This window comes from Megalops cyprinoides, chromosome 11, assembly GCF_013368585.1.
Source record: "Megalops cyprinoides isolate fMegCyp1 chromosome 11, fMegCyp1.pri, whole genome shotgun sequence".
NCBI classification, from domain to species: Eukaryota; Metazoa; Chordata; class Actinopteri; order Elopiformes; family Megalopidae; genus Megalops; species Megalops cyprinoides.
Genome location: NC_050593.1, coordinates 3,351,069 through 3,368,844, shown reverse-complemented (window position 1 = coordinate 3,368,844; position 17,776 = coordinate 3,351,069). Strand labels below are relative to the sequence as shown.

At 41.6% G+C, this 17,776-nt stretch overlaps 1 protein-coding gene across 1 annotated transcript; it reads left to right on the top strand.

The window, feature by feature from the left end:
• The first annotated feature begins 743 nt into the window (after positions 1-743).
• On the top strand, positions 744-17,370 carry snx4 (sorting nexin 4). The gene is made up of 14 exons (XM_036541451.1): positions 744-857; positions 1,860-1,984; positions 7,485-7,620; positions 7,923-8,072; positions 8,314-8,361; positions 9,232-9,287; positions 9,945-10,017; positions 10,516-10,577; positions 10,961-11,026; positions 13,019-13,108; positions 13,425-13,524; positions 13,888-14,033; positions 14,799-14,913; positions 15,456-17,370. The coding sequence occupies exons 1-14, from the start codon at positions 771-773 to the stop codon at positions 15,501-15,503; spliced, it is 1,302 nt and encodes a 433-aa protein (XP_036397344.1). The 5' UTR covers positions 744-770; the 3' UTR covers positions 15,504-17,370.
• The last annotated feature ends 406 nt before the right edge of the window (positions 17,371-17,776 follow it).

The window sequence follows — 17,776 nt, the reverse complement described above, 5'->3', positions numbered from 1 at the left end:
GGAAAAGCTAGCAAGACTGCGATTTTTCTCATCTAATGTTTTGGTGAAATTGCGAAGATAAAAACACGAATGATAAAAAGCCGTTTTGACCCTCGACATGAAAACCCCAATTGCTGTTGGTTATGTGCTTTTTCATGCTATCTTCAAATTCGACTTAAGTTTAAAAGCAATTTAAAATGCAACCAATGCGACCCCTACGTTAAATTTAAAAGCGCAAGGCAAGGCAAAAACCTCGTCTACGAAACCCCCAAATAAAGTCAAATAGATCGAAACCACTGTCAAAACTTTTCATTTACGTTGTATGCATGTGGACAACTGATTTGATTTAACCGCTGTGACTTTTTGCGTTTCACTTTTGTTACCTTTGCGTGGTAGATTACAAAAATGTAAATGTCCTCATCTTTGAAGAAACTCTTACGGTTTTTCTTTACTTGCACTGAACTTGTGATGATGTGATTTAAACCAGAAAAAGACTCCATAACGGTTAAATATAATGAATTATTGTTGTTGTTGCTGCTGCTGCTGCTATACCAAACAAATGAAAAGAATGACGAATAAAATATAATTTACTTTTCACTTAAATGTTAGTGGCCCTAATATAATGTTGTGTGTCTATTGCACTTATTGCTGTCTCACCAGTTTGGCTTACAAACGCAAAGAGAAGTGAGACAGTATGCTCTCCAGAGACACAGGTGTAAAAATTAACATTAACTGGAGAAGTGGCACAGTGTGGAGTGCGCATGCGTGTTGATTAAAAAACAGTCGAAAGGATGGCGGACTGCGACAGCGAAGAGATAGCGGTGATCGGAAACACCGACCTAACTGCTGCTGAGTTGGAGAATAACAAAAACAACACGGTAAACCTGTTTTTAGTATGCACTAACAGTGCATTGAGAAGATGCCGGCTAATCTGATGGTGCAGAGGAAAATGTACCAAAGTAGGCCTGTTTGGTCCCCGGTGTTGCGTGGAGTGTCTGACCGCAGCCTGGAGTATCAGTAAGATTGACTGAAAAATGAGCAAGCGACATGAGACTCTGGTTTCTGGCGTTTAACACCAGGCTATGCTCTTTAACCTGTAACAGTGAAAATCCACGAGTGTATGCAGTTATAGGGGATCTGCTGGTAGACTAATCGGCTGATGTTGTCCGCTGCCTCTCTTGTGCTAGCGATGCCAGTTACATTTAAGAATATAGGTTTGCGAAGAAGGCTATGTCCGATCTGTCTGTTGTAAAACGTGTTTTTTATTTATTTTAGGACCCTGCGAAACATTAGCAGTTCTACAGTGCGAGTACTTCAGACATTGCCGGTTAAGTAGTTTCGCTCCGTGTATTTGCTATCTGAAATTAGCCAGACAAGTAGCCAGCCAGCTTGCTTGCGATCACGGAAACACGTAGCTGGACTTCAACTCGTGACCTGTCACTGGCTCTTAGCACATCTGTCACCGTTTTGATGGGTTACTGTCTGTGACTGCTTAACCTTTGGTAAATGTTTCATCATGATATGCACTTCACTTCTTCAAGCTATCAGGCCAAGACGATCAGTTAGCAGAAATGTCCCTGTATTTTTAAACCCTGGATGATGCTACATTTGCATAAAACTAGTTATGTATAGCGGAGTTACAAAACTGGAAAAAATCGCGAACACCCGCGTCCTGCTTAAATTATATAGCCCACATACAGTTGTTATACTTTCAAATAAGCATGTAACTTCAGTTGGATACCTAGCTGATAATGGTCTGCTCGATGCTGTTTGTTGTACTGTGGCATGAATGACGGATAACACTGGTTAACATTTCGTGTTAACTCCCGATATCTCGCAGACGCTTATGCGTATGTAACGTGTGTTTGATCTGTCAATAGATGGCGGAGGCGGGGACAACGCTCTTGAGAAGGATGGAGATAAGCGTTGCCGAGGCGGAGAAGAGAACGGGGAAGAACGCGGTAAACATGCAGGAGACTTACACCGTTTATCTTGTAGAAACACGGTAAGCGCAATCAAACGCTCACAGTAACCTGTGCAAAACACCTCTGCCCCTTAACAGTTACAAGAGATGGAGCGTTCACGACGCCAAAATAGGTGAAGCTATCATGCATTGGCAGTGATTTGCCGATGTGAACCAATCATTATGTTCTGCTGTGGAGTTTCATCTCCTGGTGCATGGTAGAGTTATCCATCCCGGTGTTCAAGAGATCTCATTCTCCCATCGGTAATGTTTGTCAATAACCGCACCCCAGTGTGTGTGCGCTGGTTTTTGTTCCACCTGAAGTCTTATAGAGCTATTGATATAAATACAGGTTTTGAGGTACCAGCTGTTTGTTGCATGGCTCTTTATTTTGGGCTGCTTGCCTTGAATTGTATTTGTAAGAAAAAACAAGAAGTTTATGTTTCTTGGTTCTTTTCAAGAAATTTCAACAAATTAGTACAGTAATACAGATATCTGTTCAATTATTGAGCAATTCAGAGGGGTCTGGAGCAATTAATTCAAGAAATTATTTCAACCTGATAGAGACAAGTGCCCTGATTTATTTCAGAAATTTGCATAAATCAAGTAATGATGATTCAACAGTGATGATCATCTGTTTTTGTCCAGCAGTGTTGGTAACAGTGTTTTTCTTTTCTTTTCTTTCTTTCTTTCTTCTAGCTATAGATTTTTTTTTCACTGCAAGTGCTGGATGGTCCATAGACAGGAACTGACTGAAACAAAAAAGCATTTACAAACATCTGTTAAACAGAAGTCAGTCAACTTTTTGACAGGTTAGCGTATTAGAGAACCGTCTGAACTGCTAGCTTCAGTCCAATCTCACAGAACAGACATAGTTGAGGACATTTGCAAGTACAGGACCATAGGCTCTCCTGAGATGAATTTAGAATTATGTATATTAAAAGGGGGTAGCTTTTAGTTCTTCATCAAACAGCTGCTAATACAAAAATAAAAAGTGGGACATACCAAGACTGTTTTAGTCAAACTTAAGCAAACTTAAGTGTGTCCCTTCGGTTAGTGGGAGGGACGGCGTACATTGTTGTTGAGCGATTTAGTCTTGTTCCAGGGCTCTGTGCTCAACTGCTTACAGAAATGGGAAGGAGAGGAAGTTGAGGTAGCAAAAGCAAATGGCAGTCAGGCAGAAATACATGCTCTGCTGGCAGGCAGCAACATCTGAACCCCTCTGAAGCTTTCGTCACCTTGGAGGAGACATGTAAATGTTTCTTTTACACAGTGTAGCCTTTAAACAGTGTGTTTTTAAAACACTGTAGCTTTTAAATAGATTTTAATTTAAACAGTGTAGTTTTTAAAAGCTATCCTGGGTTGTTCCTTACCCTAAATAATATCACCAAGTCCTGATGTTTGAACATATGATCCATTGTTGGAATACCATCAGTTTTCTAAGAGTTGCTTCTTAAGTGATTGGTATACCTTTGGTCACCTGGTAACAATTTCCATGTCATTTAACTATCATGTAACAGCAGTGTGGTGCAGTGGGGCACTGGGGTAATAACTTGTAGGTCAAAGCTATAGTAACTGACTGATTTGAACCAGTTGTAGTGTTTTCTATAGAGTGCAAAATTCATTCATTTGATTGGTTCCTTCAAGTCAGTGATTGACAGAACATGATAGCTCCACCAATTGTTTACAAATCTAATTTCTTCCATGACTATTATAAGGATGTTTAACCTATAAATAAAGGATAAACATTGTACTGTATTAGTAACATTACTGCTGCTGTTACTGTTAATGCTAATAAAAATAATGCTAGTAATAACAGTGATTATATAATTCATAATAGCATGTCTAGTAGTAATTATAACTGATAGTTACACTTATGGTGCAGTGGTTACTGAGAGGTCATGCCCCAGCTAGAGTTACAATACCATGGACCTGTGAATTGCACTGCTTTTCAGTTTTTTTCTCTCTCAGCCACTGCCCTGTGAATCCGTTTTCCCCTGTAGGTAGCAGTGAGTCAAGAGTTGCATGAAATCACCCCTCAGCTCTGTCCGTCAGTCATTTTTTCACTTAGGTTCCTTTAGATGGTGTGGATGGAATTTTTGGGAGCTCTGACTTTGCTTTGGCCTTTCTGAGTGGTTTTCATTCCCATTCCTGCATTCTGACTGGCTCGCATCAAGGACTCTCTGAGCGGCTTTCATTTCCATCTCTGTATTCTCACTCACACTCATTCAGCTGAGTGATTTTCATTCCTATCTCTGTATTCTCACTCACACACATTCAACTGAGTGGTTTTCATTCCTATCTCTGTATTCTCACTCACACACATTCAACTGAGTGGTTTTCATTCCTATCTCTGTATTCTCACTCACACACATTCATCTGAGTGGTTTTCATTCCTATCTCTTTATTCTCACGCCACACATCCAGCGCTCTCAGAGTGGTTTTCATTCCTATCTCTTTATTCTCACTTGCACACTTTCAGCTCTCTGATTGGTTTTCTTTCCTAACCCTGTTTTCTTACTCACACACATTCAGCTCTCTCTGAGTGGTTGTCATTCCTACCTCTGTATTCTCACTCGCATTTCATTCATAGCTCTGTATTCTCACTCACATTTCATTCCTATTTCTGTATTCTTACTCGCAAGTGGGGGTGTGCAAAAATATAATTTTTTCGATTAATAGTTTTTAAAATCCGTCCGATTCGATATCGATCTGTAAAAATTGTGGATCGATCTTTTAGGGTAATATGCATTTTTTTCCGGTTTTCTTTGTTCATTTCTGCAATGGTTAAACATAGCCAGAGAATTAAATAGACGGGCTCTGACATAGCCTAACTGTCGTATTAAAGGCAAATACTAGTTGTCGTGGTTTTGTTTTTAAGGAACTATACTCATGTGTTCCTCAAATAAAAAGATTTTGGTATACAGCCATGCGTCGCTTAATGTCCACGATACGTTCTGTGAAATAGGACGTTATGTGATTTGGACATTGTGCAAACACCATACTATAGGCTATACTTATATGGAATAGGTATGAGATTAGATGCTTACGAGTTGAAGCATACACTGTTATATGATAAACTTTTTAATTGTAAGTATGCAAAGTTCACATTAAAACAACGATAGAAATATAGTACAGTACGTACATAAGACATTAGCATAGGCGTTTATTATGACTATCAAGACATATGTATTATACGCTATGTACTGTACCATTATACACCTGGCAGCACAATTGCTTTATTTCCATGAGGCATGAGATACACGTGTTGCGTGCGGGAAGAGTTGCCTTCACTACGTCTGGTTACGTCCGTTACGTCCCGTTCTGTGATCGGGACTTTTGACCTTTATTATAACCTTATGGGACTACGGACACATATGTGAACGGACGTTGTCCGAGTGGACGTTGTCCGAGTGGACGTTAAGCGGCGCATGACTGTACAATCCTTTGGCTTTTTCTTTAGTGATTTTCACAATTTGTTTCCAGTGACTCTGTATTTGTAAATTTGTGTTCCCTTTAGAACTTTTTAAACATCTCTCCAAATATGGAAAGTTGCAATATAGTATTTCATATCTCATTCCTATCGCATCGAAATCGAATCGGAATCGAATCAGATCGGGGCATCTGTGCCAATACCCAGCCCTACTCGCAAGCATTCAGCTCTCATTCCCACACAGAAAAAGCCTTCACTGTCCGCGTTGTCAGTTAAACATAATCTAGAAGCTTACTTTTTACTGAATGACATTTCTTTCAGTACTTGAGGAAAGTGCCACCTCTTATTTATTATTTATTTTTAATTTGGGTTTTTCCTCTGGCCTCCAAATTGTGTGGACAGTTATGATTTTATATTTGTCACTGTATGGTCAGTGATTTTTATGGGTGTCCAAACCTGAGTGAACAGTGGTATGTATTTCTGTAACTGCCCCACTGAATGGCGTGTTGTGTTCATAGATGCACTGTAAGTGAATGGACAGTTGTTCTTTTTTATTTGTCATCGTGTGGTCGTTGCGATCTTATCTGTGTCCACATAGAATGTCCAGTGATGATTGTCTCCCTCTGATACCCGCCTGACTCTGCTATATAAATAGGGTCGTTTTTTTTGCCAGGCCAGTGAGATGGAGCAGTACAGAGCCGTATTGTTGAGGCTGCCTCTTAAAAGGAAACACATGTTTTCGTTTTCTGGACACGGCACAGCTATTACACTCACACATGCAATCCTAATCTCTGTTTACCGCGGGCCAAGGGGGAAGGGGAGCGCGGTAAAGCATGGCTGTCAGTGGAGTCACGCAGACCGAGTGGAGAATGCCCCCCAGCATGGCATGAACCCTTCTCTCTCCCTCTTTTTCCCTTTCTCCTTCTTGCCATCTCTCTCCCCCTCTCTTCCTCTCTTTCTCTGTATTCAGTTAAAGTGAATGAGATTTATTAGGCATGGCAAATATAAACTACTTTTGCTTGAGCAAATCAAGCTTTGTTGTATACTCAGAATATTGCATAGACTGCAAAAAAAATGAATTGTGTTGATTGAATTGCAGTGGGATCCTCTGACTCTCCAACTCTCTCCTCCGGGGGTTCCAGCCCTTACATACATTATTGTTAGCGTGAATCCCATTGCTGGCTCTCATTTCCTCCTGGGAGGAGAAGTGAACTCCTGAGCTCTTTTTCCTGCTGAGCTCCTCTCATTCAGGGTTCCATGTGACACGTGGTTAGATGGTGCAAGTCAGCAGATGATGCCACAAAGCGTAGAGGCTGAAGCAATGCAGTATGGGAAAATTCCATAACGTGCTCCCCATGTGTGCTGTTGACAGTTGTGCCCTGGCAACTGGGTGCACCTATTGTTCATTTCACCATTATGTTTCTTATTTATTTATTTATTTAGTCAGGGTACTATTTCAATTTTATCATGTGTTTAATAAAGCCACGCAAGTAGTTGACCTTCATCAGGGAAACGCATGTAATCCGCCACTTCATTTGGAGCGTTCCACGTTTATTTCTATCTGATAGTTTGAAAATAAACGTGGAACGTTTGATTCTATCTTCCAAGAACCATGCTAACGGCTGCCATTTCCATACATACACATACTATATGCAGAGCATAAATCGTGTTACTTGCAAAGGAGTGCCTTTCAAAATCCACGACCAATTGCATGACAGTCATTCATCACCAACACCAATGACCTGCATTGTTATCAAAATAATGAGTTTTATTTTTATATTATACATTCAGTTTTGCAGAGAGACATATATGGACTTGGGGGATTGTTTAGTGAAAAGGTCTGCAAAATTAGGTCATGGAATGGAATACTAACCTTGCAGAATCCATTTCAGTTGGTTTTGAAATGAATAAACCTAACATTTTCATTCTAAAATACTGGTTTAAGAGTCGGCCAGGTTGATTTTTTTTTGTCTTTTCAGCCACACCATGCTTCTACTATTTTGCCAAATGCCCGTACAAGTGGATTGAGGGTATGCAACCTATCCGTTTCCTCTACCCTCTCCTCTGATTGGCCCACTAACGATCTGTTACCTACTCTTTTTTTTACAGGCCCATTGATGCAGCAGAGGGCCAAAACCCCGCCCCTGATTCCCTCTGGAGGCGGTACAGTGAATTTGAACTTCTGAGAAACTATTTATTAGTCACCTATCCATTCATCGTGGTGCCTCCTCTACCTGAGAAGAGGGTAAGTCCTGACATAATCCATAGCTCCAGGGATGGAAGCATCACAGAGCCCAAAATGGGTGGAGCTAGCGTGTGGCAATGTGTCAGTCATCGACTTGTTTTAATGAATCAAAAGACTCTGCTTTCCACAGCAAAGCCATATGATTGGTATAAATATAAAAAGTTGCTGATAACAGGTGGTGGCTCCAAATGTAATGGGAATTTGTGAAGCCTGGCACTCCCTAGTCCTCCTGTCCTTGAGATCGGCAAGGTTCAGCAGCATGGTTCTCACCGGTTATCATTTTCTGGCTTTTTTGCTCACAGGCGGAATTCGTGTGGCACAAGTTGTCAGCAGACAACATGGACCCGGACTTCGTGGAGCGGCGGAGGGCAGGGTTGGAGAACTTCCTGCTCCGCGTGGCCTCCCACCCCATCCTGTCCAACGACAAGATCTTCCATCACTTCCTGGCTGAGGTATCGGCCCCTCCACATTGCTTGGCCCGCCAAGGACAAAAACCCACTCCTGATACTGTTGACAGCAGAGGGACCTTGGCTGAATTCTGATTGGAGGCTCAATTAAGCCCTTCCCCAAGTGTATGAGTGGGATTTTTGCATTTAGCAGTTTGGCTTCAAGCATCTCAGCAGCTGGTATCTTGGCTGGGATACACCGCCAAAGGTTTTAAAACTAAACCAAATGTTTGTTTCATCCGCACAGGAGCACGGATGGAAGGAAGCAGTGTTTGAGACAGGATTTCAGGCAAAGGTATTTCACCAATTTTCAATGGCTCATCATCTTCACTTGTCAGTGTGTGGTGCACCAAGGGCCGTTTTCTGTCAGTGCCTTACTATTATCATTTAGACTGCATGTCAGATAGTTTAACATGAGTTTTAGACCCTCTGTAAAATGGCAGTAAGTGTTTGAAAATGAACCCTGGGGAGAGTATTGTACAAGTGTTCACCAAGCAGATGACTCTTCCAGTGTTTTCTAAAAGCCTAGCTTGACAGACCAAATACTTTCCCTGGGATTAGTATTTCACATTAGGTGCTCTTTAATGTTATTTCTGTTGATCTGTCAGTAGGGTAAACCTGACCCTGAACCTATGGTTGGGATACTGCTGTTACCATTCATGTAAATGCTGGAAGGGGGATGGTTAGTTAAATTCTCTCAACATTGAGAGAGACATGTCCCTCCCCCAAAAACCTATGCCCATTCCATTACTGAAGGGTAATATTACAGTCATTAGACGTATTACTAAATGCTTGATACTGTTTTTGCAAAACCGAGGAGGGTGACCTCAACTATAAATTGCTGCTTTCAGTATATGTCTATCATTGTGGTTTCTTTTTGTAGAAATCTTCTAAAAGGGCTTAACTCTGTGTCCAGTATAGGTGTGGCAGTATCCTGAAAACTCTTAACTTGTTCAGATGGCAAACTTGAAATGTCAGTTTGACGCAGAAGGTTTAAGCCCTCCAAGGTCATTGTCCTGTGTGAACATTTTTTGTCAGGTCTGACTGGATAATGCATTCTGTCCCAGAATTGCAGATGCATGGTATGATTGGCCAGGGCTCGTTGGGTGAATCTTAGACGGACTGTGTGTTTGTCCCTTGGTTAATAGTGTATGTCTCCTTTTAGGCCGACTCCAGGTTGAAAGCTCTGAATGCAACCTTCAGGGTAAAGAATCCTGACAAGTAGGTCATTTCCCTCATCATTTCATAATGCAGTGTAATATAATATACTTCATTGTGTGCTTTTCTGTAGGTTGTTCTGTAGTTTTATTTGGGTAAAGAACACTTTTTCTGATACTACATCACTGTATTGACCAACCTATCATTATAGTACAATGCTGGCACTGTTTGTGGCTTTTTCTTTACTCTTAAGGAGGCAAAATGGGTCACTGAAGGCAGACCACTCTTTTCAAATGTGTGTTTTTCATTGGGAAAGAAGCTGCTGGTATATGTTGTGATTAAAACCGGGCCAGTGTATTTCTGGCAAGTTTTAACTGGCAGAGGAGGCAAAATGGGTCACTGAAGGCAGACCACTCTTTTCAAATGTGTGTTTTTCATTGGGAAAGAGGCTGCTGGTCTATGTTGTGATTAAAACCAGTCCAGTGTATTTCTGGCAAGTTTTAACTAGTAGAGGAGAGTGATATTTGGCATTATTTGTGTGGATTAAATATACTTTATGTACATATGCATGTATGATATATCAGTTTCCTCATGGTTACATCAATTAAGATGCACTGTATTTGTTTTTTCTTTCAAATTCCTAATGTAGATGACACAGTGTGAACAATAACAATAGGTAATAGTAATGATCATAGCCATTTTCTCCCTTCTGATTGGCAGGCGGTTCACAGAACTGAAACACTACAGCGACGAACTCCAGTCTGTGACATCTCAGCTACTGAGAGTGCGAGCCGTAAGTCTGTCTGTCCTGTCAGTGCATGCGTTACTGCGTAACCAAGCAACATGTCAAGGATAAACACCATCAAGCTTGTAGTATCGGTCTTATCTGTCACACTAAAACTTATGCACAGTTATAATCCTCAAATGACTGTATGTGATGGAGGGCACTTGTGTACCAGTCCATTAATTCACTAGGACATCTGTAACACATGCCCTGGGAAGTGCTATAGCATAAATAACCACCAGGGGGATCCTTGAGGTTTTAATATTATTTTAAATTTATTTATTTATTTATTTAACAATTTTTCCAGGTGCATTTAAGGTGTGGTAAATTCGCCCCTTGCTTTAAATATGGCCTGCCAGCTTTGTTTTTGTAGATTATGAAAAAAATAATGCAGATAAAAAGTGGCTTATGCTATTACTGTGTTCCATTATGATAACATGTAAGAAATGCAATCTGAGGCCAGCAATAGTCACCAAATAGACTCCTGTTCCTTTCCCTCCTTTTCAGAGAGTGGCAGATCGCCTGTACGGTGTCTACAAAGTGCATGGGAATTATGGAAGAGTCTTCAGGTAGGAACTTAAGGAGTGAGGTTATGTGCGGCTCAGTTTGTATCAGGCTTTGTATAGGTGTTAGGACAGGTCACGTGATTTTGCATGGCCTTTTAGCATCAGCAGTGTATGTGTAATGGTGATGTTTGAGAGGTGGAAATGTCGATATGAACATTTGGAGGGGTAGTTCTAATGTTCGTTCCTGTGAATATTATTGACACGGATAATGTATGTTCATAGCCAGTGTGGTCCAGTGGCATTAAAGAAGGACTGCAATATTGTAATATCTAAACCCATAGAGTGGTTTTGCTGTTGCAGTAAGGATGGATGTATATTGAGTTGGTGTGTAACCCTGTTCTCTCTTTTCTGTCTCCCACCTTCTCTCTCTGTCTGTTTGGTGACAGTGAATGGAGCGCCATAGAGAAGGAAATGGGGGATGGACTGCAGAGTGCTGGCCACCACATGGATGCGTGAGTGTCACACACACATACATGAGCGCAGCACACACAGGCACATCTGGATACCCATATAGACACATATGTTCATACACATTTGCATATACACATACATGCACACGCATATGTGTTGTGTGTGTGTGTGTGTGTGTGTATATACATACATATATATATATATATATATACATATATATATATATATATATATATATATATATATATATATATATATATATATATATAATCTCGTAACATACATCCAGTGGATACGCTGGGATGCATCCTCAGTGATGTATCCTGGGGTCATTGGGTGTTTCGGGTCTTTTAAAACATCATACACCCTCACCCAGGCGACCCAGCCAGGGGTGATCAGTCCCCGGCTTGCATCCCATCAGCAGTTGACCACACAGTCTCCCTCTTCAGCCAGAGCCATCTTGTGGCTCTCTCTGCGTCATCGGTAATAGCTTTGATGGCCCTCTTCTTTGCCAGCCCCACTATGCCCAGTATTCTGAGGACTCTGCAAAGGGATCGGCCTGTGAAGCCCCGACTTCCCACCTTGATGGGCTCACAGTGGGTTTTCCAGCCCTGCTTCCTGCACTGCTCTCTCAACTCCTGGTACTTGGCACTTTTCCACTCTTGGGCTTCTTCCATGCGCTCCTCCCAGGGTACAGTAAGCTCTACCATGATCACCTGTTTGGTGGAATCTGAAAAGATGACCAGGTCCGGACGGAGGGTTGTTGAAGCAATTTGATCTGGAAACCGCCACTGCTTGCCAAGATCCACTCTTAGCTGCCAGTCAAATGCTGAGGCGAGGAGGCCGGTTAGTGATCTGGGCTATGGGGTGCTTTTCTCTCCAGCCTTAACAAAAGTGATAGTCTTCCTTGGGTGGTGGTGTTTGTTGGTGGTCAAGGCTGAAGCTACTGCCTCTGCGACTGCTCTCAGCACTTGATCACGCCGCCAGCGGTAGCGGCCTTCTGCCAGGGCCTTTGGGCAACTACTCAGAATGTGCTCGAGAGATCCTCTACCAGCACAGAGGGCACAGGAAGGTGATTCGCTTTTACCCCAGACGTGGAGATTCACTGGACTTGGCAGGCCATCATATACAGCCTGTATATATATATATATATATATATATGTACAGTACATATATGTAGATATTATATATATTCATATACATCCATATTCATACTCACCTGTACACAGCAAATACCCGTGAATTGTCTTATGCGTGCATGCACACACACATACAAACACACACACACGTACACTTGCACACACCCCACGTGGAGAAATGACAATGCAGCTTTGAGCTGCAGTTGTATTAGTTGGATAAAGTTTTATCCGTATAACACACTTTATTGGCTTAAAACAAGGTTGACGTGTGCCGCAGTGTGGCCGGCTTCTTCTCATTTCCCTTGGAATCCTCATTGAGGGTTTGAAATGTTAAGCAGCTGCTGGACCCCCTCCATTCTGTATGTAATGAACTGTGCATGCTGATAGGCCTTCGTGAGGCTGCAGAGGACACCGGCTGGGCTGATGTGAGCAGCATCGGGTTTCCCTCCGAGAGTCCTGAGTAACAAGTAGCCGGGCACAGTTGCCTTGGGGAGGCTCAGGTTTTTGCCAGAGTCCCAGTGCTGTGGACACGTTGCGAGAGCATTGCGGGACCGCCGGGTGTTGGCAGAGCCGGCTGGTAACGTCACATGCTGATGGCTTCCAGGTCGACACACAAAAGCCGCAGGAAATGGACACTTTGAGCCAGAGTTAACTCTGCGAGTGGCTCATTAATTACAAGATGCCCAGGGTTGTTCCTAGGGAAAGTATTTGTTTGGACGTGCCATGCATTTCGAGTTGAAAAGGAGAGGCGATTTGGGCCAGCCTTTGCATACTTTGTATACTCAATTCAGCATTCAGTGCTCCATAAATATGTGACCCTGACTGAAGTAAGGGTGGTGATGTAAATGCCATGTAAGCACGCTGCTGTATGCCCATGTGTCTCTCGGACTGCAGGTACGCCACCTCAGTGGATGATATCCTGGAGGAAGAGGAACACTACGCAGACCAGCTGAAAGAGTACCTCTTCTATGCTGAAGCGTTGAGGTCAGGGCTGAGCATTAATCATTACGCACAGAAAGCCTATGATTAACAGGCCAGCACGAAAGATTGGCTGTTGTGCCTTGTTTGCACGTTTGACTGTCACTCCTCCAGCAGAGCTCAGGTTTCGTTTGTTTTTTTACCATGTCTTTTAGCATATGCTTTCTCCCAGTGACCATGTATGACATGAATTGGGATGCCAAATCCAACATAAAATGTTTAGTAAAATACTATATGAGAATAAAGTACAGATAAGTACATTTGATGGATAAAAAGGATGTAATGCATGTTAGAATCTGATTACAGTACGCGTGTTCTGCAGGGCGGTGTGCAGGAAACATGAGCTGATGCAGTATGAGCTGGAGACAGCTGCCCAGGACCTGGCCTCCAAGAAGCAGCAACGGGAGGAGCTGGCCACTGGGGTGGGTCTGTGTATACCACACCCAAGGGGAGGGGACTGTATCCAGAGGGACCTATGTGAAGAACTGCATCCAGTGGGAGGGGTCAAACTAACACCACATGTAGAGGGAGGGCCAAACTACAGCACCACATTAGAGAGGGAGGGGCCTACATGAAGTGCCACATTCAGAGGAAGAGCCAGACTGTCACACCCTACATGGGAGGAGGGCCAAATCAGAGCTCCACACCCAGGGGAAGAGGCATAACTCTTAAGCTGTATATCCCCAGAGAGAGAGACAACTAGAGCTTTAAATGTAGGGAGGGACTACACTTAAAAGATACTCAAATGGTTGCAAAATAACTGTGAAACCTTTTTTTGCTTGTAGACTATCCGGACCTTCTCCCTTAAAGGCATGACCAGTAAGCTGTTTGGCCAGGAGACTCCAGAGCAGAGAGAGGCCAAGCTTAGTGTCCTGGAGGAGCAGATTGCTGAAGGGGAGGAGCTTGTCAAAGAAAAAAATGCAGAGTGCGAGTAAGAAATCCAGATAGGCTTTGAATAACCAGAGCAAAAAAGTAAAAGTATTTTATTATTACTAAAATATATTACACCACCCCCCAGTAATTCATGTGGAGTACAAGAGGGTGAAGGAAAGGTTTCGGTTTGATCCTTGTCATCTACTGGATATTCATCTTCCAGGATGACCAACCACTAGCTTTGACAACAGGACAAGGTTTTTACTGATGGAATTCCAACATCAGTCTCCTTGATTAAACATCAACATTAAACTACAAACACTAGTGTCTGTAGTTGTTGAGGAGTCTAAGATGGTTAAAGAGCCGTATTGCTCTTTATGTTTAACAAGAAATACAAGAAATTATGTATACAGCATAGGCTTCCCTAAAATAATGTATTGTGTTGTACTATACTTGCTTGTGAAGGTTTATGGTATATATTTAGTATGTTTAGATAATAATTTCCCCTGCTACCCTTTCAAAGTACTGCAGAAATGCAGGCAGGATGTAGATGAAATGGAGGAAGTTAGGCCTGCAGGGGAGTCCTAGCTGGATGGGGGAATAGTGAAGTCTTTTGACCTCACTCACTCGCTCACTCACTGACTCACTTACTTTGGAAGTGTGCATTTTGATGCCTAATTGCTTTAGGTTAATTGGAAAACATGTTACATTAAGATGGGAGGAGTTTGTGTGTTGTGGGTAGGAGGCCTTGGTGTTGGTTTCACATCCATGACATTGACCTTGAGAGAAAGCAGTGTTTAAATACAGATTTTTGCCCAACCAGGGAATACGTGAAGAACGCCTGGGTGGACATTGAACGCTTCAAAGAGCAGAAGGACAGAGACTTAAAGGAGGCTCTGATCAGCTACGCCATCATGCAGATCAGTGTGTGTAAGAAGGTGAGAATCAGACTGCTGTGTGTGTAAGAAGGCGAGTCTCAGAAAGCTGTGAGTGTAAGAAGGTGAGTGTCAGATAGCTGTATGTAAGGTGAGTTTCAAATCAGTATGTGTAACAAGGTGCTTTTCAGACACAAATATAAAAGAGCAATGAAGAAAATACATTTGGGTACCTATCACTGAAATGAACACATTTTAAATTCATCCAACCATTTGTGATTCTAAATTATACATTACTGATTTCCTGTTTTTTTTTTCATTGAATGCCCATGTTAGGATCATTGTAAACCTTTGCCAGTGTGAAATGACTGTAATCTTCTATAATTCTGTCCACATGTGGTTGTTGGTGCCTGGAAAGTGAGGCGAACCCCATAAAGGGCAGAACTACAGTTTGCTGTCAATTGCTGTCATTGACCTCTATGATCAGTACTACAACCCCCCCCCCGATTTGTTAATTGATATTACTGGATAGCTCCACCCATTGAGAAAAGAAAGGGGCTCTTATGGGTTGATGTCTAATAGGCGTTGGTTATTCTGTCTGAAAGGGAATTCAAGTCTGGACCAATGCAAAGGAATGTTTCAGCAAGATGTGAAGCTCTGGTCCTAACCCAAGCCCAGGACATGCAGACAAGCACAAGACCGAGGACCTGGGCCAGAACAGAATCGCCTTCGTCATGGAAACTCACTCCGCAGAGACCAGACGAGAAAGCTTGCTGGAGTTCCCATGGGAACGTTTGTGATTTAAAAAGGAAACGGCACAGATTTTTTATATATACTGTGACATCATAACTGCACAGAAAAAATGGGATCAACAAATGGAATTTTTTTTTTCTACTTTTTTCATTTCTTTATTTTTTTTCAGTCATTTATTCTGTGTAAGGCTCTGTGGTTCTAATCCATTTTTACACTGCGTGCAATATTTTACCACAAGCATTTTGAGTTTGGCATGATTTATTCTTGATGCTCTTCCAAAGCCTTTTTATTAATGCTTTAACTGTTGTGTATGCAGGGTTTTTTTAAAGTCTGAACATTATAGCATCCCTCAGCCATAATTAACTTTTTCTGCTTAGAGCCTCATCTAGATTAGACAGCTGGTAGAAGCACACACTGCAAGACAAACTACTTTGAGTCGTATCTGCGCTGAGGTCTTTGTAATGGAGCTCATTTCAGTGTTCCTGCACTTGATCTCGAGTCACTTCGTACTTATTGCTTTGGGTATTGTATATTTAATTCTTATACAGGCCAGTCTAATGTAACTCATAATGTGAATTCCTGAACTCCCAGTTCATGCTCCTTGTTGCCAACCAAAGACTGCCCCTGAGTTTAAATCCCTTTTGAATCCCTTTTGTTCAAATTTGGGCTTTTTACAACAGTACTTCAGTTTAATTTCAGGAACTGAGTAGGTCAGTTCAGTTAGTTAGAGCTGGTATATTTTTGTTAATTCCGATATGGTAGGATAAAATTGATATTCCCCTCCCCCTGGCCTACAGATGTACAGATACCCTCTTTGATAACGCTGTCCAACCTCTTGGCATGATTCACACAACCATATCTGTAATGTCTAGATTTGACAGATGTGTCCTGCAAGTGTCACCTGTACACTGCTTTCATGCCACATGTAGTCTAATTTCTCTCAAGTAAACGTGTAAGGGTAGAAGAGAAATTGGGGTCATGCCATTTTGACAACTTTCAGCCTGTCTCTTATTGGCATCACAGCTGGTAACAAAGCTTCAATCAAAAAGTCAGCCTGTGCCAAAACATGCATTTTGAGCCTGTGGTCTGTAGCCGTGTACCTACTTCTGAAAAACTAGTTGGCTGAATGATAGATCCTTATCTGCCAATAGCATTGTGTTTGTATGTATCTAAATGGTGGATGAACATTTTTAATTAATCTGGTCCAAAGTCTAAATGTTTACACTGTGCCATGGGAACTGGGCACCTCAAAAAATCATTTTTCAGTATATTATTAGTTATAAATTAAATTGTTTTTTTTTCCCATTTGCTTGTGTGTGTCAGCAGATATATCAGAATATCACACAAAACACTCCAAGGGCCAGACTAATGGCTTGGTCGAAGATCTCTTTAATCTTTTATTATAAACTGACCACAGTCTGCATTTTGAGTTTTGGGCAGAAATAGCCATCATGAATAGCAGAATTGTGATTTCTGATTTGTAGGTGGGTCAGTGTTTTTGTTTAATTCCTCCCAAGGGGACATGAGTTTGGGGCAAAAAACATCAGGAGTTTGAATAATTGCCTTATAAAAGCAGTGAATGAAATGGTCTCTTTGCCCTCAGCGTGATTCTGCATGAAATGAACCTGACATTGTGTAATACCATGACATGCTTGAGAAGGACTGGCGTCTATCTGGGGGAAGGTCCAGTAACGTTACTTAACTGTACTTGCAAGCATAAACACCAAAACAGCCAAAAACACTAATAAATTCAAAACTGGCAAATTTTCTAATGTACTTCAGTGTGTTTGTCTGTAGTCAAATTTAGGAGAATTACTTTTTAAAAGACAATTAAAAACTAAATGTTATGTAATATGGTTGCAGTTTTTAATGATACCATATTTGTAATGGCACTTCGGAAAATAGGCAAATAGACAAGCCAGCATCAGCTGGAATGCCCCCAAGGTGGAGAACCATAGTAAATCTGAATAGTTTTCCACAGGCTTCGGTAATTTGGGCCATAAATATTGTGTTTTCAGTCCTGATTTTCCATCTCTCTACATATTCTGTTGAAATGGAGATATGCAAATTTATTTCATAGAACATTTTATTCATGCAAATGTAAGTTTTAAGAGATGTGTAACAGCAGGTTCTAACATATTTCCTATCTGAAAGCAAATTGGATCAGTATGAA